Source organism: Poeciliopsis prolifica, unplaced genomic scaffold (assembly GCF_027474105.1).
Source record: "Poeciliopsis prolifica strain line A6 unplaced genomic scaffold, Auburn_PproV2 SCAFFOLD013, whole genome shotgun sequence".
Classification (NCBI taxonomy): Eukaryota; Metazoa; Chordata; class Actinopteri; order Cyprinodontiformes; family Poeciliidae; genus Poeciliopsis; species Poeciliopsis prolifica.
In genome coordinates this window covers 3,767,601-3,795,052 of record NW_026562388.1, presented here as the reverse complement: position 1 = coordinate 3,795,052, position 27,452 = coordinate 3,767,601, and the positions used below count along the sequence as shown (strand labels likewise).

The following is a 27,452-nucleotide window of genomic DNA, read 5'->3' as shown; positions in this document are numbered from 1 at the left end:
AGTTTCTGCATTAAGTCCATGTTTAAGGTTCCACTGAAACATGGAACCTGCTAGGAAGGATTGAAGAAAAAAGAAAGGAAGAACAGATAATACTTTATCAGCATCTTTTCTTAAAACAAAAACATTGGGGTCAAAGAGATTTTATTAAATTAAAACTGTCAGACTTCCATCATGTCAACAAATAAACACATGACAAAACCAGTGAATATAAATATATTAATTTTATATCAATCCCCCCCCAAAAAATCAAGCTAAAATCAAGTTCAATATTTTTCCAGACCTGAAGATAATGCAAAATCTGTAATAATAAAAACCACAGAAAGAGATGTAGAGCAGCTTGCAGGCTAAGCATGATACAGTGTGTTCTTGACAACATGGGTAAAACAAAATGCATGTTCAGAGTGCTTACAAGCTGGAAACCCCCCACCCCCAAAAAAAACAAAAACAAAAGATCAGACCAGCACTCAAACATGAACAGGAAAATCACACAAACACACAAAGAGTTGCATCACAGGCTCATAAAGTGCAGCCCCTCGGTACAGAGAGACAGACAGGGGTGGACCGCAGGCTACAGGCGAGAACAGAGGAGTGGAGGGGGTTCAAGACCCCCGATCCAGCAACACGCACACCTCCAGAGCGCTCGGCGCCCATGTGATGCTACTGTACGCCAGGAAGACAGGACTGCCGTCTGATTACACACACATGTACAGAAACACTCTCCGTTCTTCCTACGGACACACAGAGACTGAAACAACGCACCCCCCTCCCATCATTATGCTAATTCTGCTTGTGAACATGAGCAGGGCACTGAATCCCAGGGGTAGACGCGGGGTCGCTGCCTCCTTGCCTCCAGACCCCCCCGCCCCCTCTTCCTGTGTCCTCTGTACAGCTTCCTCTGCTCCATCGATGCCCCCCCCAAACCTCCTTGTGCCCCGACCGTTACGCTGTGCCTCCCCCTCACAACCTTTTCTTCTGCTCCTCCTCTCAGCCCCCTCCATCCCCCCGCCACCCCCACAGTAGGGTGTCAGCAGCTTGCAGAAGCTGTTGCTATGGCGACAGGTCCTATCTGCACTCTGTCCCCCTGGCATCCCCCGCTCCAGGAGCACAGACAGAGACGGAGAAGATGCAGGGGAGAGAGAGGGATCCAGAGAGTGAGTTTGGAGATAGAGGAGTGAGAAAGAAAAAGAAGAAGAAGAAAAAAAGGGCTAGCAGGAAAAACCATAGTTTGGAAGAAAAAAAAAATATATATATTGTTGTTCTAGTCAATTTGCAGCTCTTTTCTTATTGTTATGGAGCATCATTGGTAATAATTCTTCACATCCACTTTCACATTTGCACAACCTAAACCAAATGCAAACTAAAGAGTGTGGAGACCGAGCGACTGCCGCCAGCAAGATTGGAGCGTAGGTTTAGCATGCAGTCGGGCTTTATCAAAACCTACTGGCCTGAGGAAAAACAAAAGGATCCAACTGACGTTTTTTTTATTTATTTATTTTTTTTGTGCCATCAATATGATTATTTTTTTGTTTTCACAGCGAAACAGTAGCTTGTTGGTAAAATCTTGGAAAAACTGTAACTCATACAGAAAGTAAATCTATTGGAAGATAAACAGAAGATAAACAACAACTTCTAATGCTTAAGAAACATGCAGGTAGAGGAATGAGGCATTCATAATGAACTAATTAGTTTATTATAAAAGTTAAGTTGAATAATTTCTCTTCCTGCTGTCAAGTTCGGGAAAAGTCGGCTGCTGAGTAAGAAACACACAGTCAAGAAACTGTAATGCTTGGCATAAAGCACAACTGACAAGAATATATTCCTTTCATTTAAAGCAGCTAAAGGTAGTTCAACAAAACCCCTGGGACACATTTTCAAATGCCTAGGAATATTTACGCTGTTTAAACCGTAAACTGCATTTTAATGGCCTTACCCTATGGAGCTGCACGGATGCTGTGTCACAGTAAAGAGCGGGAACATCTTCCCAAAGCTGCTTTCTGATGTAGCCTGGGTGAGAATAATACCCCGTTTGTACTAGAAACAAACCGTATCCCATTTCAACGGCCAATTACGCCACATTTGAAACATACTGATTCCTGATAATATCATAACAGGAAATGTTTCACCTATTTTTGTGAAATCTTTACGAAAATACATCGACAGTTCAGGACCAAGCACACATACCTGTAGGTTCCCTTAGACTTTATATAATAAATCACCAGCAGGAATCTAACAATGTTCCTAAGAGTTTAAAGTCTGATCACAATCGCACTGCTGATCAGAAATCAGGAGAAAAAAAAATTATCCACAGTGAAACTACATCATCACAAATTACAGCAGGTTTTGTGTGAGCTTCATACTGCTATCAGGCAGGTGAATTAAATGTTTTGGTGAAGTTAGAAAACTAATCAACAGCAATGTTGCTAATATTAATGTACATTGTAATTCATCCATTTGTTCCTCGTCAAATGTATCTGCTTTCTATCATCCCTGTTTTTGGATGGACGGACAGATGGACGAACAAGTGGATGGATGAATTTATGAACTTTTAAACAAAGTTATATGGACAAAGTCCCTAAATACTAATACTTTCCCATACTTTAAAAAGTACTTCAATGAAACTTTATTCTCTATATGAAACCTGGTGACACTGTGACTCATGTCGTTTAAAAATGATCTTCACTCCCGTTCAGCTCAAATATGTAGCGTGCAACTGAGAAATTATAAAACATTTACACCCATATATACGTTTTAAATGAGAATGTCTTGACCCGGTTAAGTTTTTGAATAACTGGGTAAGAACCAATTAGTCCTAGTGGTGGTTTAGCACTGTAACGTCTACTTATCATGGCAGAAAACCTCAACTCAGACATTTCTAATCTTGGATTTTGGCTCACTTTGAGGACCGTCATGTTGTGTTTGCTTTTCATCCTCTGTACAGATCCCAAACGCTGATGAATAATCTATTGGAGAACAAAAGACTCGGGATCTGATTGGGTGGCAGAGCGCGGTATGTAGATGGGTTATACAGAACAGCATTGATCCATACCTCTCCATTTCCCTCTTCCCCTCTCTCACCCGTAGGACCTACCGGACAGATCAATAGTGCTCAACACATTATTGACCTCCGCCTGATACCTTTCACAGGGATAAAGACAGAGACATAAACACTGGATGGCAAAAAGGGAGAGGCAGGAAGGGATGGCGAGTGCATTCATGTGTGTGCGCGTCTATATTTGTGTGTCTCTGCCTGGAGAGGTACTAATCTACATTCTGGTTCACACTGATATGTAGCTCATCACTGTCTCCTTGACCTGCTGTCCTTAGCGCACACAGAAGAATGGGTGGAGGGAGACGAGGTAAGGGAAGAAAGGAGAGAGCCTGAAGGAGTGAAGATGGGATGTGGACGACAAAAAAAAAAAAAAAAAAGCTGACAGTGGTGATTTAGGCGAAACGGAGCGTTTTAGTCGAGTCGACAAGCAACAGGACACGGCTGAAACTCTTACAATCGTGTCTGAGAAACAAATGCGAGCGCAAACGCCATCTCTTAAGACCCAGCTGGTCCTCAAAACTGGCACAACTCGCACCGTAAACACACACACTTCCACAATAGGCTGCTGCCAAGGTAGCAGCGCCCAACCAGACAGGAGGAGGAGTGTGCACCAATGCTCGGCAGCGCTAATAACTCTGCAGACACAACATCCACTTAGCCGGGGCTCTGGAGAGAAGGCAGGGGTAGCTGCAAGAAAACAAGTAAATCAGAATCTAACCAGAACAAAACCAGAATGCTTAAATCTGAAACATTAAGGATTTCATGTTCACACTCATATTTACTTCATTACACCATAGCATTTACGGTCAGTTAAAAATATTTGTATACCCTAGTTTTATCTTCTTCCCGCTGTAATCAGGAAACATTTGAGAATATTTGAGTATCAATGATCTGTTTAAAGTCATGCCACCAAATTTAAGTTTGGACTTTTACTAGGCCACTCAGAAACCATCTCCAAAACCTCCCAAAGGAGGTGTGGTTCTGATCGCCGTCTTGATACATCAGATCTACCGAAAAATACAACTTTCATAAGAGTTTCACTTCAGACAGCATGATGAGTTGCTTCCTGAGATCTTTCAATCTACTTTATGTTGCTGGACAGCTTCTATTTTAAGTGATTACTTAGTTCTACAAACCTAGCATCGGTCAGGCCAGATAAGCAGAAAATGCAGTCATTGTAAATCAACAACTTTTCACATAAGTTAGTCTTTCTTTCCCCAATTATTTATTTATTTATTTTTGGATTTAGTCAGATTATCTGAAAAAACAACATTTAACTACAAAAAAGGTCAAGCAGAATAAATCTGAAAATAATCCAAGTTATGTACTATGTGGCACTACAAGCAACATTAGTTTCTCCTGATGCTTTGTTTATTCTTCTCATTTTTAATCAGCAGCAGAAAGAGTCGAAGGTACAGAGTTCAGCTGCTGTTGATAAGTAGGTGAAAAGTGGGTTAAGACAGAAAACGCAACACCAGAGTCATGTCTGCTATATATAGTCGCCTGGTCTGTAAGGTATCTTGTTATATAGGTGAGTCATTACTGTCCTTTTCTGTGTGCATGGCTGGCACTCAGATTGTGTTGCACAGGCAGCTCCATGTCCCAAACACAGTAAGCAACATTTCTGTTGCTTCTGTCCAAAACAAAAACAAAAACAGGACTCAGATAAACTATTATTGAATATTAATATAATAAAGAATTGATGGAATATTTTGATTCCATGAATTGAAAGGTGGACAAGTTGCTGCTTGAAAATATTTAGATTGCTTACACTACCGCTGGCAGAAATATCAACAGCACATTTTGGATTAACAACTAGATTTTGTATTAAAATCTAGAAACCGTTTTCCTCGACAGTCAAGTAGTTTTCGGAATGATTTTGGAAAAACTAAAGAAAATCCTTATTTGCTTTGGTTAAAAAAAAAGGAACAAAAAAAAGCTCAACAAACTGTTTTAGTAATTCTATAACAAAGATTTTAACAAAGCCAAGAATCAGAACCTCACTATTTCCCCTTGATTGACTATTTGATCATTGATCAGATGCAAAACACTTGTTTCCTCTTCAAGTAAGAAATCAAATGTAACCCCCTCCGTTTCGATTCATAAACACCTCATCAAATAGCACACACTCTAAGTTGAACAAGAATCAGATAAAGGACATGCATATAAGATGTGACTTATAAATAGGCATAGTCTTGTAAGATCCTGTGGTAAATGTCTTTTCTTTTTTTTTTTTTACATGTACATGAATGAGTGAAACAGGAATTAGATAGTCAGACATAAAAGTAAATCAGAACAGGCCAGAAAGGTTTGATTGGTGCCAATCTAGTAATGGGTGTAGAATATGTTGATCCAGGTTTGATTAGCCTATTTATTCAGATTTTAAGATTAGTGTTAATGCCAAAAATAACAACAACAAAACCACTTTTTTTGATAAAAGTTACTTAAAATCAAGACATTTAAATCCAGTTTAGTCTCAGTAAAACTCTGAAATAGCTCTTTAACTGAATACTGATAGGAAGCTCTGAAGAAAACAGAGTTTTAAATCTTTCAACTTGTTCGTCTTTCTTTTGTGTGCCCATTTAGTATTTTCTTGCTCCAACATTTTCACATTAAACCAATACTGAATCTCAGGGAACAAAATCTGCTTAAACTACAAACTATAGCCCGACTATCTTTATGTTCTCTACACTGGTCGTCTCTTCTAAGAGCTGCAGGGCATTGTAGGTAAACCACCAGATTAGGTGATCAATCTTCCCAGGAACAGAGGGAGCCAAGAGTGAGAGCGAAAGAGCAGGAAAGTTTGAGGGAAGGACAAAGTGATAAGCCAAGTGAGGCAGCCGTAGACTGGAGTGTTGGGGAGAGGAGATATAGTTAAGATCGCTGGGTGAGAGAAGAGGTGCAAAAAGTAATGTGGAGGCGCTGGAGAGAAAACCCAAGCTGCAGCAGAACAAGATGTGAAGAGGCTGAAGTTTAAGAAATTCAGACAGGGAAGGAAGCTGAGGGGAAGAGAAGGGGAAAAAAAATAGGCAAGACATTAACACCTTTAATTTTAATCGGGATATATAAACAAAATAAAAACAAAAACCTTGTGTCTTATGGATGTGCCGATGTGAATACACATTAGACCTGGATGTGTGGCGTCGCGTCTTTTCAGTGAACAAAAACAGACAGCTTTATGTTCAAGTTGGAGACGGTATTTGGAGACAGTGTGGGCTGTATAACGCACATTCCTAAAGCACAAAGAGCAGTAGTGTGTGCTTCAGGGCCCACCGATGCACCACCTGTCTCAGTCTGATGTGCTTCCACACCAGCACACTCCTGGATCCAGAAGGGAACCAGTCCCTTCACAAAGCCATTTCTTCTGCACTGCGCTTTTAGCGTAATGAACAAAAGGGAATACAAGCATTATGATGCAACTGATTATGCTTTCTAAAGGTTTAATCCTGATTAAAACACTAAGTTTAAACGGATAAGATCGATAATTTGATGCAACTTGCCCATCCTGAGCATCTCGAGCGCAGGCAACACGTTATGAACTCAGGTCCTGGTTGTCAAAATAAAAGTACAGAGGCTGCGTGTTTATTTTTGTCTTTGAGCAAAGATCTGCGATCTAATCACGAGTGATTACTTAAAAGTTACTGGCGGCACACTCTGATGCCTGAGTGTACAAAGAGCTGTCCTGTTGTGATCGGATCAGTTAGGATGCACGTTAATGCCAGGTGTGAACGAAGCTTATAAGCTTTAAGCAGATCATCCCGAGGGACTCAGCAAGTGGAGAGTGAGAATCTCATCAACAAATAAACTACCTAAACAGAAGCCAGAAAACACATTTTCAGCAGAAATATCAATTAAAATTTCAACAGGGTTAAATAGAAGCCAGGTTTCTGTTTTTTTTAAGCAGAAATCCGGAGAGAACCAAAGAATCTCAGCCAGACATGAAAACGTTACATTTTTTATTAAACATTCCTCTCCATCTTTCCGGAGTAAAAATATTGAGGGAGCCAATTACCCTTTGACCCTTGCTCTAGGTTTTTGTTTGCCACAGAAAGCAGCAGTACTATGTATTAACATTTAGCTATATCTCTGCTGGGAACATTTTTCCAGCCTTTACTTTGTGTTGCATTTGTCTTTGTTCCCCACGGGAAACTTACTGTCGCCACATGCTTGCAAGGGACGAGGCATTGCTGCAAAGTCAATGATCAGATGCCAGCAGCTGGGCAGAGAGGTAATTCTGACTCACTGGCATGACCATCTGAAAATAGACTGTCTGGTATTGTAACTGATTGAATGGAGACGTCTGAATTTAGACTGTGAACTTGACTAGGCATATCATGGTAACAAATTTAACTGGATGATAAATTGTCCCAGAAGTTATTGCGATAAATGGTAATAGTGGTATTTCAAGATAATTTTCAAGCAATAATGTAAGTGACAGCCTTTCAACAACTAATACATTTTTATTTCTGACAAACATTTAATGCTGGAGCTAGAAGATATTTTAAATATCCGAAATAAATCAACAAAACCCTCAAAATAATGAGTAAGATAAATACTGAAGTTTCTGTAAACAAAACTACCCATCAAAACAGAAGCTAGTGGAGATCAGTCTGCCAGTTTCAAGCCTTTTGTCTTTAAAGAAAGAGAGACAAACAATCATGCACATGGAAATTATGAAGCTCGTTTTAATTTATCATGCGATTAATTGATTTATTGCGAGAGGCTTGACATTTGAGTTTATCTGAACCATATAACAAACTAAATAAACTGAATGAAAACTGTTGTAATATAACACTTGAAATAGTCATACATATTACATACCATCAGGGCAGGATTAATGACACTGAACAGAAAGCAGGCAAATCAAATGAAAACATTCACCAACAAACCTGAATCCTGACATTTGAACTAAAATTTATTTTTGCATCTGTATTTCAGAAATTATAGTGATAAGATAAACACACTAAATTAGATCTAATGGGTTTTATAGAAAAGGAAATCAATTATTCAATATCATTTTTTTCTCAAGTCAAACCCTGTAAATGAAACATGTCTGTAATTCAATTATTAAAACCAACTACAACCGAACCTTTGCAAAGAGTTTTAGTTACTGTCGAGGCAACTTCTGCGGTTTCTCTGTGTCCAGCAGCGAGAACAGTGATAAGAGTGTCTTTAATGCCAGCGTGCGATCCGGCAAGTTCACAGGACTAAAACTCTTTCGAGGTGAAATTTCTTTTTTTTCCTCCGGCGCTGCCTTTAACTGGCTCATTCTTTTGAAACCAGCAGAGAGGGGACCTGTGCTCAGAGGCTAGCCTCGGGGGGCTGGAGCCAAAATTAAACCGGTCCCGTCTCTGAGCTTTAGCGCCGTCAGGGAGCAGACAGCAAGTGTCCATGTCATATGCCCATCTACATTTATACATGGCGTTAACTGGAAGGAGGGTGTTGAGCCCAGCCACCCTCTTATGGGCAGGCTGCCAAAGATGCCCCACCACCAGCAAAACACACACGTACACACACAAATCCCTGGCTTAGCCTCGGCCCAGTGCTGGGATTACCGGATTAGAACTCTATTCCATTATCTCCCCACACTATACAGTACACACACACACACATGCATAGTCTTGGTCAGAGAGGACAGGCTGAAGACAGACAACAGTGTCAATCACAACAGCTGATGTTTACACATAAAACCATACAGTTACAGTGTTTCTTTAACTATAGCGTGAAAATATGGTGTATTATACCTAACTTTGCTGTTAGCCATGAAAAAAAAAAATCACTGCTAATGAGTAAACAACTACAATTGGTAGCATATCACAAAGACAACATGTTTACCAAAAAGTTTGAAACAAAATGCTGGAATTTTTCTTTTGCACGATTAAATGGACGTTTCTTAAAGTCAGAAGAGCTCAGGCCTACAACTTGCAGATTGAATTTTTCAACGTTTCTTCACAATTGCATTAAAACGTTTACATTTTCTTTCTTTTGTCCAGTTGATCCATTTGGAAAACTTTCTTCTCTATGTAACGGTTGCCGTCTTATTTAATCCCTTCTGAGGATAAAGAATATCAGATCATCGTGACAACTTCTGCAACATTTTCACATAAAAAAACACAAGCAATTTGCTAATGTACAAAGAGAATAATAAGTCAACATCTTCAACAGCCACTGTAACTAGAAATGCATCAATAAATTGGTCCGGTACCATAATCAGTACATTTTCTTTGCTAGCTTTCATCTGTGATCAGCAGTAAAAGGCTGAAAATTTTTGACTTTTTTGCCTCTGGTTTGTTAAATGGATCAAACTCCCATAACTTTTGGTCAACAAGTGCTTCATGACTTGTGTTTCGTTGAATAAAAAGGATAATCTCATATTTGCTATACATTTAGTTGGATTCAAAACTCCTGAGCACTGCACACACAGTGTATAGCTTTCTCATCTGCATTCTATAATGCATGGAAAGTTTTTAAAAAATTCAGAATTGGGAGGTCAAGACAAAAGGAAAAATGGAAATATTGATATTGACCAGAAGAGCCGGATTTGAGCATTTTCTGCTTTTATATATGTATAAAAAAACTAAAGTTAAGAGTTGTCACTGAATCCACTGTGTGACATCTGAAGCCTCCCAATCTATCATCTGCACAGTTTGCTCTTTAAGCCTCATGATCAGCTGAAAGTAGGAAGTCCCAGTCATGAGATGAAAATGTCTGAAGAGACTTTGAATGAGAAACACGATAAGCAAGCAGGGAGAGCAGAGACGCTTTAGGATTTTTTTTTTCAGGTTTCTTCTAATTGCAGTAAAACAGCCATCAGCTGATCATCAATGTTAATGCCACAGAATGACTTATTATCTCAAGCACTGAAGGCATTTGGACAGCATGCATCAAGACCACAACACCAAGCCAATGAAACTTCCCTTCAGAAGATCAAACCTTAGAGCTGGAAAATGGTCAGAGTATTTGTCAGTTTTCCATCTTTTTTCAGCTGAATCCATTAGACGGCCTCAGACACATGCAAAATAATACACAAACAAACATGTGATAATGTTTGTGAGCGAAGATGCAAAGCTCTGAGTTTGTTAAAATAAGAGTCAAGAGAAAGCAGCTTTTTCTCCACAGTATGAAGTTCATTTAGGTGACATTTGATCTGGGAGACACACAGATGAGAAACACACATTGAGGGGTAAATGTGGGGTTGCCAAAAGACCAGACAAGTGAGTAAACTCAAGTAGTTTCAGTGTAAACGACTTGACAACAACAACTCTACCTCTAAATCTTCACCTGTTTTTGCAACCACAGATTCAGGATTATCTGAATTTCTAGGAACCTCTGATGAGTAATCCATGACTTTTAGTTTCCCGGGGTATAAATGCGATGTGACACAGCATGCCATTCTTTTAGCAACTGAACACCAGGCTGGACGAGGACCTATATTTATCTTGCTCTCACCCACACTAAACTGAGGCCTAAAAAAAAGAACCTCTGAAGCTCATTCTAGGAAATTGCAGCAAATGAGTGACGTCTTATAACCCAGGTTCTCTGTAGGAACCATTAGACACTGAACGGTTGGCTGTCTGATTGATAAAAACCACCAGCCTGTTTTGTCCTACCATCACAAAGACAAAGAAACTGTAAATGTATGATTTGGTCAGTTGAGATATAGATTGTAAACATGAAAAAAAAGAAAGAAAGAAAGAAAGAAAGAAAGAAAGAAAGAAAGAAAGAAAGAAAGAAAGAAAGAAAGAAAGAAGAAAGAAAGAAAGAAAGAAAGAAAAAGAGAAAGAAAAAAGAAAGAAAGAAAGAAAGAAAGAGAAAGAAAGAAAGAGAAAGAAAGAAAGAAAGAAGAAAGAAAGAAAGAAAGAAAGAAAGAAAGAAAGAAAGAAAGAAAGAAAGAAAAAAGAAAACTAAGAATGAATATGTGGAAACTCATATTATGACCACTAAGCCTGTTGCAATAAACTGCAGTCTAAATTAAAAAGAGCTCAATAATTTCTTGTTTCTCTCGCTTTCTACCAAAGACCAATGACAAACGCCTGCATTGGTCTCAATCATCCCCTTTTTTTGACGGGGAACTTTGTTCGCACAGACTTCACTTTCCATTTTATTTGTTGTATCGGTTGTTTTGTTTGTTTATTTGGGGTATTTAAAATGTCCTACTGTTCCAATGTTAAATATTACTTAGAAATTAAAAGTTTATTGATTTTTGAAGGCATGCTTCCAGTAAAACTATACAAATGTCTCTGTGTAAGCATTACATTAGTTGAAAATGATCTAAAAGCAACAATAATGTTTATGCTTCAACCTTGTGAAATGATGCTTTCAATTGAGACCATTTTTCATTGTGAGATTATGCTACTGCAGTGAAAAATGGATTCATTTCAGGCCTATTTACATGTCTTTCCACAGGGCAGCAACAAACTCGCCCCTTAATGCATGTGTTTCACTCAACCTAAAGTCCCTGAAGAAGATGCTAACATTTCAGAGTTTCAAGAAGAACCAACACTGAGCGTCAGCCGACATTCAATATTTGTCACTTACATAGTCATGGAAGGCCTTTGCCTCGCTGGAGTGTTCGCACGTCTCCCTTCGGTCTGGAGCTGCACAATACAAATCCCAGAATACGCTAAAATGAAGAGGGGAAGGAGAGGTCAGAGGTTAGCAAACAGAGCGCTCCAAGCCCATGTGTAACAGCCATTCATCATAACCCATTCACACACTTTCATTATCTCCCTAGCACTCTTAAACCACCTCTTATGCACTTGAGCATCTTTGTGAGAGGGACACAATCCCAGTGTCACCCTCTCAATCAACCGCTCACTCACTCAAAATACGCACATGTACTTGTATTATCATACCAGGGCCCATGTCTCACTATAAAGTGCAAAAGGAGCAAATGCTCTCATCCCTGAAACACCATGGTGAGTTTCTGTCAAAGGTGTGTAGATGGCCAAAAAGAAATTTCGATTTACTAAAGTAAAAAGTTGCTATTCAGATAAAAATGATTAGTAAAAGGAATTAGTAAAAGGTTACTCAAGTACAGAATAGTGATATGTATTAGTTTTAAATGATGTAATCAGACAGGGAAATATAATACAAGTTTGATATTACACAAAGTAAGAAAAAAAACAACAAAACTTCTAAAATTAATACTTCCAACATGTAGTGTAAATATTGTATTGTGTGAAGGGGTAAAATACTTCATGTGACAACAATATTGACAAACTATTTACTGTATAATCAGCCCTGAATTCTTTACATTTGGGTAACTGGCTGATTACTTTCTACACTGGTTGAACTGATGTTCTTAACTTTTTTATTCAGGTGCGCACAATTTTTTACCCTGATTACATTCAACGTCACAGCTGTGCAATGTTTTTTTTTTTCTAAATCACTGTCCATAAAGGCAGTAGGGATTAATGAACAATCTACTAAACAGAAAGTTCTTTATTTGATTTGTTCAAGGTGGGTAGCTTACTGCAAGTGTCTGAGCTGCTTCTATGAGCTGAAACTGAAACTTAAAAACATCAAGATAAAATCAAATAAAATTAAAGAAGAAAAACAAAATTATAATTGCAAACCTTTTGATATTTTGCTGATGAAGACCTTAGATTTAACATTTCACTGTTTCTCTCATGAAGGATTATTTTGGACTTGAACTTAGTGAAGAAAAGTCCTTATTCTGCAGGCAACAATAAACCTGAAATTAATCTCTCCCTCTCCTCTGATGATGTTTTCTGTCAGCTGAGAGGCTGCAGGGACAGGAGACGTCATCGGTGCATCACTCAAACTACTCAAAGTACATATTTTGCAAAAAGTAAAGTAAAGTAAATGTAACCGAAACAATATAGCTAGTTATTACATACCATTTACGAATCTGGGCCTCAGACAACCCTGTTATTCATTGTGGGGGGATTTGACAACAGGTTTTCTCCTACATTTAAGAGAGGCTAATCAAACTGCTAATAATTGTGCTGAATACCTGTGTAAGAGGTTTTTACTGGATCATTCTTTAAGTACGGACTTAACAAAAACACTATCAGAGCACTGGAACAGCAAGACAACTACTGAGAGGGCTAATCGGCCAGACTCTTCAGCTGCACTTCACATCAGCAGTCTGCATTGCTAACAAACATGCCAAAGGCCTGAGACTCAGACGTTTTCTTTCTCCTAAAAACAAAGCAGCTCTCAGTGTCTCCAGCTTCTCCTGAACTCCTTTATTTCACTAAACAGATCAAAAATTACTTCAAAACTTTGTTTCCTCTTCTTCAAATACTCCCTTTTGGAAAATAATGCATTTTTGGCTTATGATAGCAAAAAAAAAAGGTAATTATGAGGAAAAGTAAAAAAACAATGACAACTTTTTATTTATCAAAAATCCAAAACCCTAAATAAATATAATTTAAAGGGCACTATTATGTAAAATACACTATTATGTATTTTACTATTAAATGGCACACAGTGCCATTTAATAGTACAATAAAGCAACCTTCAGTTGTTTTCTTTAAAATGACTAAAGAACATTTACTGTGTGATTTAAAGTCTTGAATTTGGGCCTTAACTCCTTAAAAACTCCTGCTCTTTCTGAAACTCTGCTTTCAGGAAGTCATTACAATATCGCTCGTCAATTATTCCTTTGATGTAAACAACTTATTTACCAGCGTTGTACTGAAAAGTAGATGAGCAGTTCCACCAGGTGTTTGCTAATTACTTCTAGCTAGTCTGAAGGAGTTGAGTGTGGCTGACAAGGAGGAAGTTTGGAAACTGCAGCTCTGAGGAGGTGTAAAATTCACATTTGTGTAACTTCACCAGCTCTTGGTGGCAGAATAACCTGTTCAATAACACAAAACCATGTCTTTGTATCAAGATGAATGTTGATAAAGAGCACCGCAACAGAAAGACCTCAACAATTTGCATGCATCACCTTTTGGTATGTGGGGATGGCACATTTTTCTCTTACACATCTGTTACAGATTTTGTTTTTAAAATAACAAAATGGTGAATTTGGTATCAAACAGTTTCCCACTGTGGTTCTAAATTTATGCAGAGATGGAAAACACCAACAAACAAACAACATTTTTGAAGAATGCATTTGAGCTCTTGTGGTTGACTACTGCATACGTCTCAGAATGTAATTATCAAACTGAAGTTGAAAACACAGACTTATTGAGAAATGTGTCAAGAAACACTTAAAGGACTAAAACTGCAATGTCATTTTAAAAAGCAGCCATAAATGACTTAAAAACTCATGTAAGTGAGAGTTATAGCTCCTTTAAATTCAACAAGCTGCTTTGTGACATTTTTGGACGGGTAAATGGAGAAATGTTTGACTGCACTGTATCCCACAATGCAACAGTGAGGTAAAATCCAGTGAATATGCTGACCCAGGCTTAAGGTGTTGACCCAGCAGGTCAAGTCTGACAGAGGGGGAGAAATGACAAGGAGGAGGTGGGGAGGTGACACAAAGGAAGCTGGAATGCGACGCGTTAATCTGCTAAAAAGCCCTCTCCCGTGTGAACAAAGGGGGTAAAGTCGGCGGGTGGGGGGCGACACAAAGGGTGAGGAGAGGGGAAAGGAGGAGGAGCAAAGATGGGGGTCCATTCCCCAACCATCTGGATCTTTTGTTTCAGAAGTGGCAGCAGGGAAGGTTGGGGAGCGGGAGGAGGGGCCAAGAAGAAGGAGAGAGCGGCGGGGGTCAGGGCCTCGCTTAGTCTGGTCAAGTAAAAGACTGATGGTCGGCTGGACTTTCAGTTCTAGGAGGACATTTTTAAATCATCGACGAGGACATGAATCTCATTTTCTGCACATTTACATGATATGATCTCTTTTTTTTTTGGGCTCAAAAGTATCTACCAATTGTAGATTTCTCTAATATAGTAAGACACTGTAGGAGGTCAGGACAAATAAATAGGCATATGAGGCCTAACTGTATTCAGGAATAAGCTGCTGCATGTGGAAAACGTGACAGGGATACTCACCACCACCACGAATGAAGGAATCCGGGTGGCTCCCCTAATGTAATATTTTTCTCCCATCGAATCTGAGAAGAAACCAAGGAGGAGAGTCATTAGAGATAGCATCTGGTTTGTAGGTCCAGGGATTAAAACTGAGAACAGCTTCTAACATCATGACAGGCATCTTTCATTCTTTAACGCTTTTCTCTGAACATGTTGAAGACATGATTCCAGATTCAAACGCTCCCAGATGACTGAAGAGATGCTTTGTGGAAGTATTTTGGTGCAAACATCTGAATATGGCGTTCTCCAAAGAACTTCAGCTTTGTTTTTGGTTTTCGCATTTCATTGGTGGAGAGTTAGCAGGATCTGGGGTAAAACTGAAGCGTTACGTAACAGCTTCCACCAGGAAATCATGTTTACACCTTTGAAGTGACCGCACAGAACCAAAACCAAAAGACCTTACTTAGATAGAAATAATGAACCTGATTTTTAACCATGTTTTTTCTTTTTTAAAAATCAGACCATTGTGAGGGAGAAAAATCAAGAAATAAAAATATTTTAAAAATCTCCTTATTGTCTCTGACAGGTGATCAAAAGGTAATTAAATCAGTTAAATGTAAAACTTTTTTTTTTGGAGTTTAATAAAAAACAAAAGGTTAGGAACATGTCTGCGTGCATAAATTTTGTAATTCCTTTGATTTCCGTAAGGATTCAAAAATCAAACTCTAGAAAATAACCTGCACAACAACTATTCTTTTTATGTAAAGCCCTTAGAATAATAGCAGACATTTGTAGTGGCCAGGAAAGGATTTATTGGTGCATCTGAAAAACATAAAGAATAAAAGATTTTTTAAATACTGTAAAAAAAAAAAATTAAAAAAACAAACCAATAAAGAACTATAAGAAAACATTAGGAACCACTCTGGATAATACTTGAAGTAACATCATTATTTCATATTTTCTGTCAATCACAATGAGGTGCACGAGTTTGATTTTTCTTCCAATATAATGTTGCCTCGGCTCAGTAACTCCACCAGCCATTTGTTTATGTGCAACTCTATAAATGTTCCCTCAAAAGGACATTTAAGTTGTGAAAAACTTCTGAGAAATTATGCATGTATACATCAACTGGTCATGTTTTACTGAACAATAGCAATTCTCTTTTAGCGGTCTATAAAAAGGTACAGTTTCATTTGAGCAAACTTTGTTTTTATTTCATGGTGACATGAGAAAATCAGGGAAATGTGCAGCAGAGCAAACAGATACAAGGTTATTCTTATTTATTCATCAAAGCATATGTTCCTACCTTTACACAATTTCCACTAAACTCTGAACAAAGTGCACCAAAGAACGCTGGTTGTTGATTTTCTTATAGACAAACATGTTTCTGGCTTAGATATATCAAATCAATATTTTTTTTCCCGTAACCGGTATAATGATAAGCAGCTAGAGCAGTTAAAGAAATTCTAAAGATTTTAATCAATGGCCAACGGATCATTGCAAGAATAATCCGTAACATTTTTTAATTTTTTATGAATAATCTTTCATACTACACCATGCATTTTTCACTTTGGAATCCACATTGTTCAAAATGTCCTTTCTAGCCTTTCTCACACTGATGTCTTCTGAGATGGTCTTACCACTTCACAACCTTTTCAGTACGTTTTAGCTGGTAAAAAGTTATTCAGTTAGCCGTAAATTACCAGCATCTCCCTGGAACTTTTCATAAATATTGACATGCTGTTCGTTTAATTATGTCCTTACTAGTGTTTATCCTGCTGTGTAAAAGCTAAAACTTGAAAGAGTGTGCATCAATATAATCTACATTAAGACTGAGGAATGTAGAAAGCCGTTTTGCCTTCAGAAGCACTTGGGTCCACTTTACAGGTAACATGTTTCAACAGGAGCCGGCTGAACTTAAAGCAGAGGTGATTTCCAAGGAGAGACAACAATTCAGGAGGACTTTGAACGTTCAGTCGGAGCTAAATGTGTTCTGCGCTTGCTTGAGTCGAAGATGCCATCTTACCTCAGACAGGAAGGTCTGTGCTGACTTCTGTGCTCCCACATGTAGCAGGTACTCGTACACATATAACGCTAACCTGAAATGAGAAAAAGAAATGCTAGATTTAATTATTGTGAAACAAGAATTGGAAATCGGAAGAAAACGGTTTAAAGCATATTTTTTAAATTATTTTAATTTCAAAATTAAATGCGGTTTCAGACTCAAATTTCTAGTTTTTTTTCCCCCCTGAAATTGTTATTCTCTAAATAGAAACCTTTAACTTCTTCACTAATAATCAGGTCTTATCTTCTGCAGGTTTCAAAAATTTAAAAACAAGAAACAGTGTGCAAAGTGTGAAGCAAGTTTATTTCACTTCTCTATCGTCTGGATTGCTGCTGTGCTTCAAAATCTACAACTTTACATGTAAGGACTAGTAGGTACAGACTAGTAGGTACAGACAGAAATTGAACAGTTGTGTTTATAAACCACAGCTTCAGGTCAACCTGAATAGAAGCCAAAAATGTCATGATAAAGCCCTTTTTTTAAACTCGAATGTGATCAAAGCTACTGACGAAAACAACCGTATCCAGATCTGGAAAATTATAAAAGTCAATTATTTTCAAGAATTTCTAAATTTGCAGGGGAACTTTGATAACACAGAATGCCATTCTGACGTACCAATAAATCACAAGTTAGATCTAAATTGTCTTTGACAGCTTCTGGTACTTTTTGCAAACAAAAACATTTGTTCACAAGTCGTGCTTGTAAAGCCAGAAACATGAGAATAGTATTACGGCAGCTACAAGATAATTTCCATAAAGGCTACGAGATAAAACCAGACGGATTAGATCAGCAGTAAGATGAGAAACCTCTCTAGTTCAATCAAAACTTTTGTCATTTTTAAATAATATTCTTTACTTGTTGCAATGTCTTGTTTTTATCCATTAATTTGTTTATTCAGTTCCCTCAAATGAATCACCTTATCCAGAAAAATGTACGTCAGATGTAAATTGTGTCTTTCTTCCTAATAATTGATGTTTACCAGTATATATTTTTATATTATTACATATTTCACCGTCCTTTTGACATTGTTAAAAAAAAAAAAAAAAAAAAAAAAAAACAGCGCATTAAAAAAAGGCTGCATTACACGGCTAGCTAATGTCAGCCCAGTTTTACTCACAGAACTGGTATGTTATTTTGTGCCCCTCCTACAGAAAAAGTATTCAAATTAAATTATAATTTCCCCAACACTGGATTAAAACTGGAAAACATTTGCAAGAGGTTGCTACAGCTACCGAATGTAAACTATGTTCCCATTCCCAAACAAATACAGTAACTGGAACATACAGCTGCATGTGATTAGGACCACATAAAAATGCAACGTAATTGTGAAATGTAGGATGAGGATGTCAATCCTGAGTAACACACATAATCCAAGGGAATTGAATTTATGCCACTTTCTCATCCATAACCTCCTACTTGACCTTTACCATCAAGGTCACCTAGATATGGGTAAAAAAGAGTGATAGCCAATCCAATTTAACCAATCTGTTATTGACAAGCACATTTTTATAGCATTGCTAAAAAGATTGCACCAAATATTGCACCAATCAGAGCTTTGCCTTTTTATTATTGCTCATATTGGGTAAAATTGTTATTCTTATGACAGTCAAGTACCTCTGAAATGCAATGAGACGTCACAGCAGCAGACACGGCATTGGCATTATTTTAAAAACTTTTCAAACAACATAATCTCCATAACTAGGTCAACTCAGACAGATGGTGAAAAACATTATGAGGAAATGTATTTTTTTTTTTCAACTTTCAATAAATGCACAACTGATAATCATGCAATAACTGTATTTAATTTAATGACTCACTGGAGCAAGCCAAACAGGCATTCCCACCAATTAAAAAAAAAAAAGAAGCTCTGGTCTGACAATTTAAAAAAAAATACATACAAAGTAAATCACTGCTAGAAAAGCCCAACAAAACTTCAAAAATGGGAATCCACTAATCTTGTCAGGCAGAGTGGGAAACCCCCATTGGCTCAACATTGTACTCCAAACTCCTTCACTTAGTCATGTTTAATAGGCTGTTAATGGACCATCAATCGACCTGGAGTGTGGATATGACAGTACCCTGTGTGCCCACAGCAGACACTCCTCTGACAGGCCAATAAGGTCCTAATGAGAAGGACAGTAGCTCAGTGTCATCGTCACCATCAGCAGTCAATGAGCTGATCAATGAAACATGGTTTCTGAGATAATCAGGCTGTTGTGCAATTTGCTTTCAAACAATGATAGCTCTAAATTTTCCTGTACTGTGCGGTATAGAGACTCAATTTACAGCTATTTCAAAGACATCTTCTGCTTTTCTATCTGCTGAATTGAAACATGGCTGCAATATAATCAAATGCAAAGCGCATTGATAATCTTCATGCCAACAAGAGAGATTATTAACTCCAATACTGCTCTCAGTTTGCCTATTGAGAGCAAACATGTTTTCACTCTTTTCTCCTCCTTTCACCTTTTAAAAGCTTTTAAATCTTGGTCACCAACATCAGTTTCATAGAAGATCATCAAACGGTCCACAAATAACAAGGGAAATCCCAGGTTTAATGCACATGAACTAGTCTTTCCTACCAAAAACTTCTACCAGAGATGAGATTGAGCACTGCCCACACCGATACTGCAAAAACTGGAATCTGATTCTGCACTTCGTATCATTACACTTATAGTACGCTGCCTTTAACATCTGTTTTCCATTTTAATTAGGACTTAAATGAAAAGAAAAAACTTTTTCTTAATTTTTTTTGTTTTTTTTTTTAAACATAGCTCCTCCAGAATAACCCAAATCTTTCTCTGGATTTCCCTCCCAGTGGGACACCCACAGAACACCGCACCACAGGTCTATCAATGTGCCACGTAATTGTTCCCCTAATTTGTGAACAAAACCCTGACAAACTTACAATTCTTCCATTTGGGAAGAATTTAAGTTCTCCTCGACTGAGAAGGCACTGTACCCTTTTTGGGCTCAGGACGACGGTTTTTACATTTGGAGGGGTTGATTTTCATTCCGGTCACTTCACACTCAGCTGCAAACCGCTCCAGTAAAAGCTAGAGATCATGAAAAGCCAAAAGAACCACATCATCTGCAAAAAGATAATCCAGAGGTCAGAAAATTGGATTCTCTCAACAACTTGGTTGAGAGAAGAAATTTTGTCGATACAGGTTATGAGTAGAGTCGGTGACAAAGAACAACGCTAACCGGAAACAAGTCCGACTTAGTAGACAAAGTATGAAGCTTTGCCTCTCCAAGTAGCAGGTACCCGGAGAGACAAGTACCAGCTACCCCATATCATCATCATCATCAACATCATCATCATCATCATCATCATCATCACAGATGTTAAACTCCAGTTCTCAAGAGTTGCTGTCCTGCAATTTTTGGATGTGCCACAGGTACAAACACTGGAATGAAATGGCTTAATATCCTCTTCCTTGTATAGATCAGTTCTCCAGAGTCTTACTAAAGATCTAGTTATTGCATTCAGATGTGGTGCAACAGAGGCACATCAAAAAGTTGCAGGACAGTGGCCCTTGAGGACTGGAGTTTGACACCCTTAAGTGGTTCTGAAAGAACAACTAAAACCCGAGCAGCGGAAACTGATAGCTTTCACTGCAAGATTTGAAAATTAGCAAAAAATTTTGGATTTTATGGTAAACACTACAATTCTTTTTGCAAAGCAGGAGGCATCTGTTGTAAAAAGTAGAGTCAGAAACGAATGATGGAGAAAGAGATTTCTTTTCCCCAAATCTTGCCAGGACTCAAGTTAGGCTGTGGAGAGCTCCACCATGTTTGATGAAGTCTGGCTCAGTACCGACAAGGAAGGGCATCTTCCTCAATATTTTTTAATAAAGACCGTATTTGCATGCTGTACAATAACCAAGTGTTAATCTGTGAACCTTCAGCGCCCTGCTTTTGTATTTGACATTCAGGTTTTTCATCGCACCAACAGAAAGTCATTAACAAAAAACGATCTGCAGCACCGGCGAGTCAATTCGGAACATTGAAGAGAACAGGAACAGCAACGTCAATCAATTTTTCTCACCTGCCTCTACTAATCACAAGTGCACCCGTTTACTCCAAGATTCTGAAATGTTATCTTTGCTGAAACACCAGATGACATTCATGTATGAAGGAAATCCAAAATAACTGTTTGCATGTGTCGCAGTAAAACAGAGCGCAGGTTCCAGAAGACTCCAGGTGAATCTTTGTGTCATGAATGCTGCGTATTTCTGCCACAGGGGAGGAGAAATGAACACTGCTCCAAAGTGCTACAACAGATACGACCCATGCCTGACCTGTACTCACTACCAATAGTATGCAAATATGTTGTTAGTATGCAAATGTAGTCTGCGGAAGATATGAATAGGCAAACACTGAGCCAATGATTCCTACATGATATCTCAGCCCCAGACAGAATCACAGGCATTTTCAACTAACAGGCCAATATTAGAGTCTGTTTCTCAGTAATTGAAGACAAAACAGAATTGTACATTTAAAGATTCAACAACACAACACAAAAAAAAACCTGGCGTACCATGGAGAAGCAATTGAGTTTCCACTTAAGAGGGTTTTGTTCTGTTTTAATAATTATACCAGGGTTTGTTTTGTCATTTTCATGACCCAATTTATTTCTAAGTTGAACACAATTATAGAAAACAGATTTAATTGACAACTCTGATAACGAAGATCTATGTTTTGACTTTTCACAAAGCTGATAATTAAACTGTCCAGGTTGCTTATGCCCATTTATAGAGCGAAGTTTATATGAAAACGGATCACAACTCTGGTTCTGATTCACATTTAAGATGTTTTAGGAATGTGCAGATTAGGCTTTTATTTGTTTTCTCTTAGTTCTGACCTGCCAAACTGGGATTTTCTCATTTTAGTCCAACAGAAAAAGTAAACATTAATCAAGAATATATACTGAGAATGTTCTTGAATCAAGTCGAAAATGAAGAAACACAACCTTTGTGTTAACAGACTGAGAACAATGTGAATTTTAACTTTGATGTAATTAATAAAAGAATAAAATGTTCATTATTATTGTAAGATGTTTCAATCAGAGTTTACTGGCCCATTTTATTGCCAGTGGATTGATTGATGAATTGCTAGTCAAGTTTGTATTGGAAAAAAAAAACTGTTTGGAGGAAACAAATTGATTTTTGTTGATCAAGATGTTAAAAAGCTAAAATAGCGTCTCTCACAAGCAGTTTGGTGCTAGAGAGGACATTTCTCCAATGCCACCTTGTGCATGTAATGAATATCAAACTTGTTTATAAAAGGTCACACTGCAAAATATCCCTTGAGATAACTAAGTGAAATATGTGCCTCCTATTGGAAAATCAGCAAGGTCTAATTAGTAAATTTTTAGCTTGATCTGCCCTCACCAGTAATTAGAAGGTCAGGAAAAGACATGTCTATTTTTTGTTTGTTTTTTTGCCACATCCAAGTACAACCAGGTTGCTTTTACAATAACTCACTTCAGTGTGGAAGCTGTTATAGAAAGAGAAAAGAACAGAAACAGTAAGGTGTTCAACAATTTAATGTAAAACACAGAGAAACAAAAAGTTGTAAAATCAGAAACTGTTTTATTTCCACTATATATGTCCAGGCATGTTGACTGAGAGGCCTTTAGAATATAATAGAGTGGCTGAACGGATTACAGCAAAGTTGCTCCGTTTCATCCAGTAGAGTCTGTTACGAGGTCTGCTGGCTGTGTTTGGAAATATCAGCTTTATAGTAGGAATCTACATTAGTGTGTCTAGACACACTGCTTATTCTAGGTGCAAATATACATAGCTATATACTTCTTAAAATGTAAACTCCAGAATAATAGAACTTTTGTTTGAAAACATCAAAAAGTCAAAAGCAGTGTAAATAATTAGACCACTGACACGAGAGGGCTAAGTCAAAACTTTTCTTCTTAATATATAACGGGTCAATGCTCTACAAAAATCAGCCTTCAAAATCAACCACAAAACTGACCATTGCTTCTGCATTTACTAGCTTTCAAATCCAATTATGATTTGACATTTATTTTTAACAAGATTCAAAATAACAGTGTCATACATTACTCAGCCGCTACTGTGGCACCTGGACTGATTTTTTTTTTTTTCCTTGTTCAAGAATCAATGAATTGAAACATTAGGACAAAACCATTACTTTTAAATGAAAATCTACTAATAAAAACACAAAATTAAGTAATATTTTCCAAGGGTTCTGTTTTCCTTCAAATTTTCTTAAACAGGCCCACAACGACTCTAAGTACACCGTGGTTCAGCCAAATCTGCTTTCAATTGCTGTATAAAAACCCAGCGAGTGTTTTCAAATGAAGACTGGCCTAGATCATGTTTTTATTGCAGATTTTTTTTTACATTTCTTTTGTCCGGTTTTTTTCAATCCAAAATAAACTGGTTGCCTTTCATTTAACAAGGAAAACATGACAATTATTTGAGGTTTTGGATCTATGATCATGTTAAGAAAAATAATTCCTTTCTTCCTTTCATTAACATAGTTTATAGTTTGTCGTTGACGAGGTAAAAACAAATATATACACAGTATTTGGTGATGTTAGTACTTAAAACGTATATATTTTTGGCCTGAAGGTATTTTTGACCGGACAATTTTGATCCCATGTGACAAAACGTTTGAACACTCCCGCTCTACCTGGACGACCACAGTCTCATAATAACACTGTGACAACAGTGTTTGGCTGTAAATGGGTCAGTCCTGGTTAAACATTAGTAGGTTTTAGTGTCATGTATTGATAGATTCAATCTGTCCATGTTTATATACATAAATATCATGGACTGAATGTCAGAGGGTTCCCTTTCACACGAAGATACAAAAGAAATATACAAATAGGCAAACTTAAGAAGAAGTAGTTTTATTTGTATAGCACTTTTTCAGCAACAAGGCAGTTCAAACTTAGGCTTTTTATTAAAACAAACATCTCTGCCGCATTGTTTAATATATAAATATGAACACACGTGATCAGTTTCAGAAAAGTTTTCATCCCCATGAATCCACACGATCTGCACGTTGTTTTAAACATGCCAAACCCGCAGGGGGCAGTGTAGCGCAAAGCTGAAACCTATGTCAGCCAATCAGGCGGCTTCAAAACCAAAAACGACTTCCTAGTAGGAACTAAACATGATGATAGGAGGCTCATTTGTGTGGACGGATATATAAAGGTTTATAGGCTGAACTACATTTAAATAGTGTATTAGAATATAAAATCAATAAAATACAAGACGATGTTGACTGGGAATCCTGTCAAAGCAAACATGCTGGTATGTCATTTTTGCATCATAATGTCTTAAAACTCCACTTTGGTCAGAGTTTTTAACACATAATAATTTTTAGCGATATTAAATAAATAAATGCATAAAAAATATTTTTGTTTTCTGAGACATCCGGACTACGCCTTAGAGACAACGCAGAAGCTGTCTTGAATTAAATACTTCCCAAAATAATTCAGGCTAATCATCACTGCAACTTCTCTAATGCGCCTGATTAAACACAGGTCATAGTTCGTAACCCTACCAGTAGAAATGACCAAAAAAAAACACTTGACCACTGTAGGCAGGGGAATCTGACCACTTTCTGAGGTTTCCAGCAATTTGTAGGTCACAAAGCTCTCTTTGACCGCTGGTGTAGAGTGTAAGTCACTGCCACTTGCAGGTCAGTCTAGCACTGGCCCACACACACACACACATTACACCTTTCAAGCAACTTCACTGGTGCTGAATCTCACTTAAACACCTATAGATGTAAAGTGATTTGAAGGAGTTTTGAAATGTCTGGCAAAAGCTCGCAGGATCCAGCAAAGTCTTCAAATATTGATGCCATCTCCCTGCTCTGTGCAGGCTTGATACATGTGCATCCTTAGAGGAGTTTGACTCGCAGTAGGAGATGTTTAAGGACTCCATTCGCATGTTTGGGGATGGAAGGATCATGCTGCCCATGCCCTCCCATCCTTCATGAGACCTTCGATAAAAATTTGATGCGTGGCGTCGATGTGCGTGCGCCACACATCGAGGGGGCTGCTTGTGCTTGTGCATGCACCTGGCCTGCTGCATTATTAAAGTTTGCGAGCTGCCTCACTGAAAAGCAGGGGAAGTTTGAGGAGACGAGCCACTCCAGGAGCAAAGAGAAGGAGAAAGAGTCACTCCCTGCAGGACAAACGAAGCAGCGGATCGAGTTTAAAAGTTAACGCAATGACCAGAGGAAAGCGGGGTGCCCTTTGACCTCCCCTCTCTCCCTCTAAACTTCTAGGATGGGCGACGTCGGCGCGAAAATGCATTCGCTTCCACAAAGAGTGAAATTTCCCTGGTGTGCACCATCAGTACATCTGACACCTCGCCCGGGGCTCGCGACAAAACCCCCTCTTTAAACATGGATGAGTCTGCCCACCACATCTTCCTCTTCTTCTCTCCTCCATCTCTCTCAACTCTTGACGCAAAGCTGAGAGCAGCTGCTTCGGTCCGTCTCAATAATTCAACAGCAATGTGAGGGATGAGGACCGAGGTGCAGCGGATGAAGAAAGAGATGAGGAAGAGCTTTGAGAAAACAAAGAGGTGCCTGTTGATCTAAACTCAGGTTCTGTCCCGGTGTGATTGCAACCGCACATATAAAACAAAACAAAAGAAAAAAAGTTCAGTCCAACAAAGTTTTAACACCGACCAAATAGGATGACATCAGTGGAGACTCATCCAGGTCAGTGGCCCCTGATTGGCCCGCGAATGCACGGGGTGATTATTGAACTGATATTTAAGGTCAATCTGGAAGCGATCTGTCTTGCTGAAGTGTTGAAGAAGGGAAGCTGCGTGCGTCTTCTGGGCGAGACAGAGGCACGCAGACAAAGAGGCTGAGTGGGGGCTGCAGCTTCCCTTGCACAGACCCCACCGATCAGCGCCTATTCCGGGCGGCAGCGTGGATCGCTTTTGCTGGCGGGGAGGGGGGTGAGATTTGCACGGAGCGGGGCACAAAAGTTACAAAGCGCCGCTCCGCTTTTGCACGAAGAGTCGCCGAAAACACGCGTGGATCCAACGCTGCCGAGCGCCAGGAGACTCGCAACCCCTGCGCGAACAAGCCACGAACACGGCTGGTGTGTAACAAAGCCCCCCCCCACACACACACACACACACACACACACAAAACAGCTGTATCCTTTTTTTTTTTTACCGAGAGCAGACACACGTATATACACAAAAAGGCAGTCGGATACAATGCCAAATGCGCAGCTACAATAAATCCAAATGCATTGTTCCCCCATGGTGGTGGGGCTGAGGAGAAAGGAAGAAACTCGAGTGGGATCCCCCCCACTTCCATGCTCCTTATTGGATATTTAAAGCACACACGCGTGTAAAGAAGAGGGGGGGAAGTGGCGCAACTTTAGCAGCCACTTTAGGTTGAACATGAGCAACAAAACAATTAAATCCAAGAGTGAAACTGGCTGCAGCTAGCTGCTGGGGCTAACTTGGCAGACATGCCTGCAAGTTGGAGGATGCTAAAGAAGAAGAGGCAAGAAAGGGCAACAGCACGCCCGGGAGAAAAGTGGCAGAAACACAAGCAGCACGGCTTCACTCGCAAGAAACAAAAGAAAAGTTACACGAACAAAACTTGTGCACGAGTCTGAAGTTGCTGAACTGCCTCGACATCAGTTAGCAAGTTTAGCCACCTAGCACACTCCTCTCTCTTCACGGGGGTTTGCTGTTGTGACACTGCGATAATTTACTCACTTTTCTCTCGCTTGGCTGTCGGAGGGGACCACAGCTCCTTTACCCTTGCCGTACATCTTGGAGGCTGTTCTCACACTTTATTTTATCCCACTCGACACCTGTCAAAGAAAGCGACCAGGAAAACCTACTATCTCCATAGCTACCCAGTTAGTGTTGTCTCTCTATCTCTCCCTTCCTTACGCTCTCTTTGCTCCGGTTTCCTTTTCTTTTTTTTTTTTTTTTCTTTTTTTTTTTACATCCCCAACATTGCCCACAAATCAGGCAGGGTTTCAGGCGGAGAGGGGAACTTGAAACAGTCCGGTGGTGGAGTTTTTTTTTTTTTTTTTTTTTTTTTCAATCGCTGTTCCTGGATTCAGCTCACGCCCCCCCTGTTGTGAGACGGTGGGGGCTTCTTAAAGGCACAGTGTCCAAGTTTGTACAGACTTCGCTCAAGTTCAAGTTCTATTCTTCAGGCCTTCGTGCAACTTCTTCCTTTTTTTTTCCATCTACAGCATCACACTGTTGCATTTTGCCATTACTATTATGTTTAATAATTCTAAACAGTGTTATGTACTAAATATATAATACCAACATGAAATCAGGGGTGTCTTTGGTCACATTTGTGCACCTTAAACAATAATTAGCCACCTCCA

General features: G+C 38.8%; 1 protein-coding gene across 5 annotated transcripts in view; it reads right to left on the bottom strand.

Moving 5' to 3' along the window:
• The window catches only part of zgc:110158 (uncharacterized protein LOC553590 homolog), a 42,810-nt gene extending 15,695 nt beyond the window's left edge, over positions 1–27,115 (bottom strand). For all 5 annotated transcript variants that reach the window (XM_055038196.1, XM_055038197.1, XM_055038198.1 and 2 more), the window contains exons 1-4: positions 26,821–27,115; positions 17,030–17,102; positions 15,025–15,086; positions 11,588–11,672 (exon numbers count right to left, since the gene is read on the bottom strand). In XM_055038196.1, coding sequence (XP_054894171.1) covers positions 11,588–11,672; positions 15,025–15,086; positions 17,030–17,102; positions 26,821–26,876 — 276 coding nt within the window. In that variant the 5' untranslated portion in view covers positions 26,877–27,115. The remainder of the gene's footprint in view (positions 1–11,587; positions 11,673–15,024; positions 15,087–17,029; positions 17,103–26,820) is intronic.
• Positions 27,116–27,452: the final 337 nt, after the last annotated feature.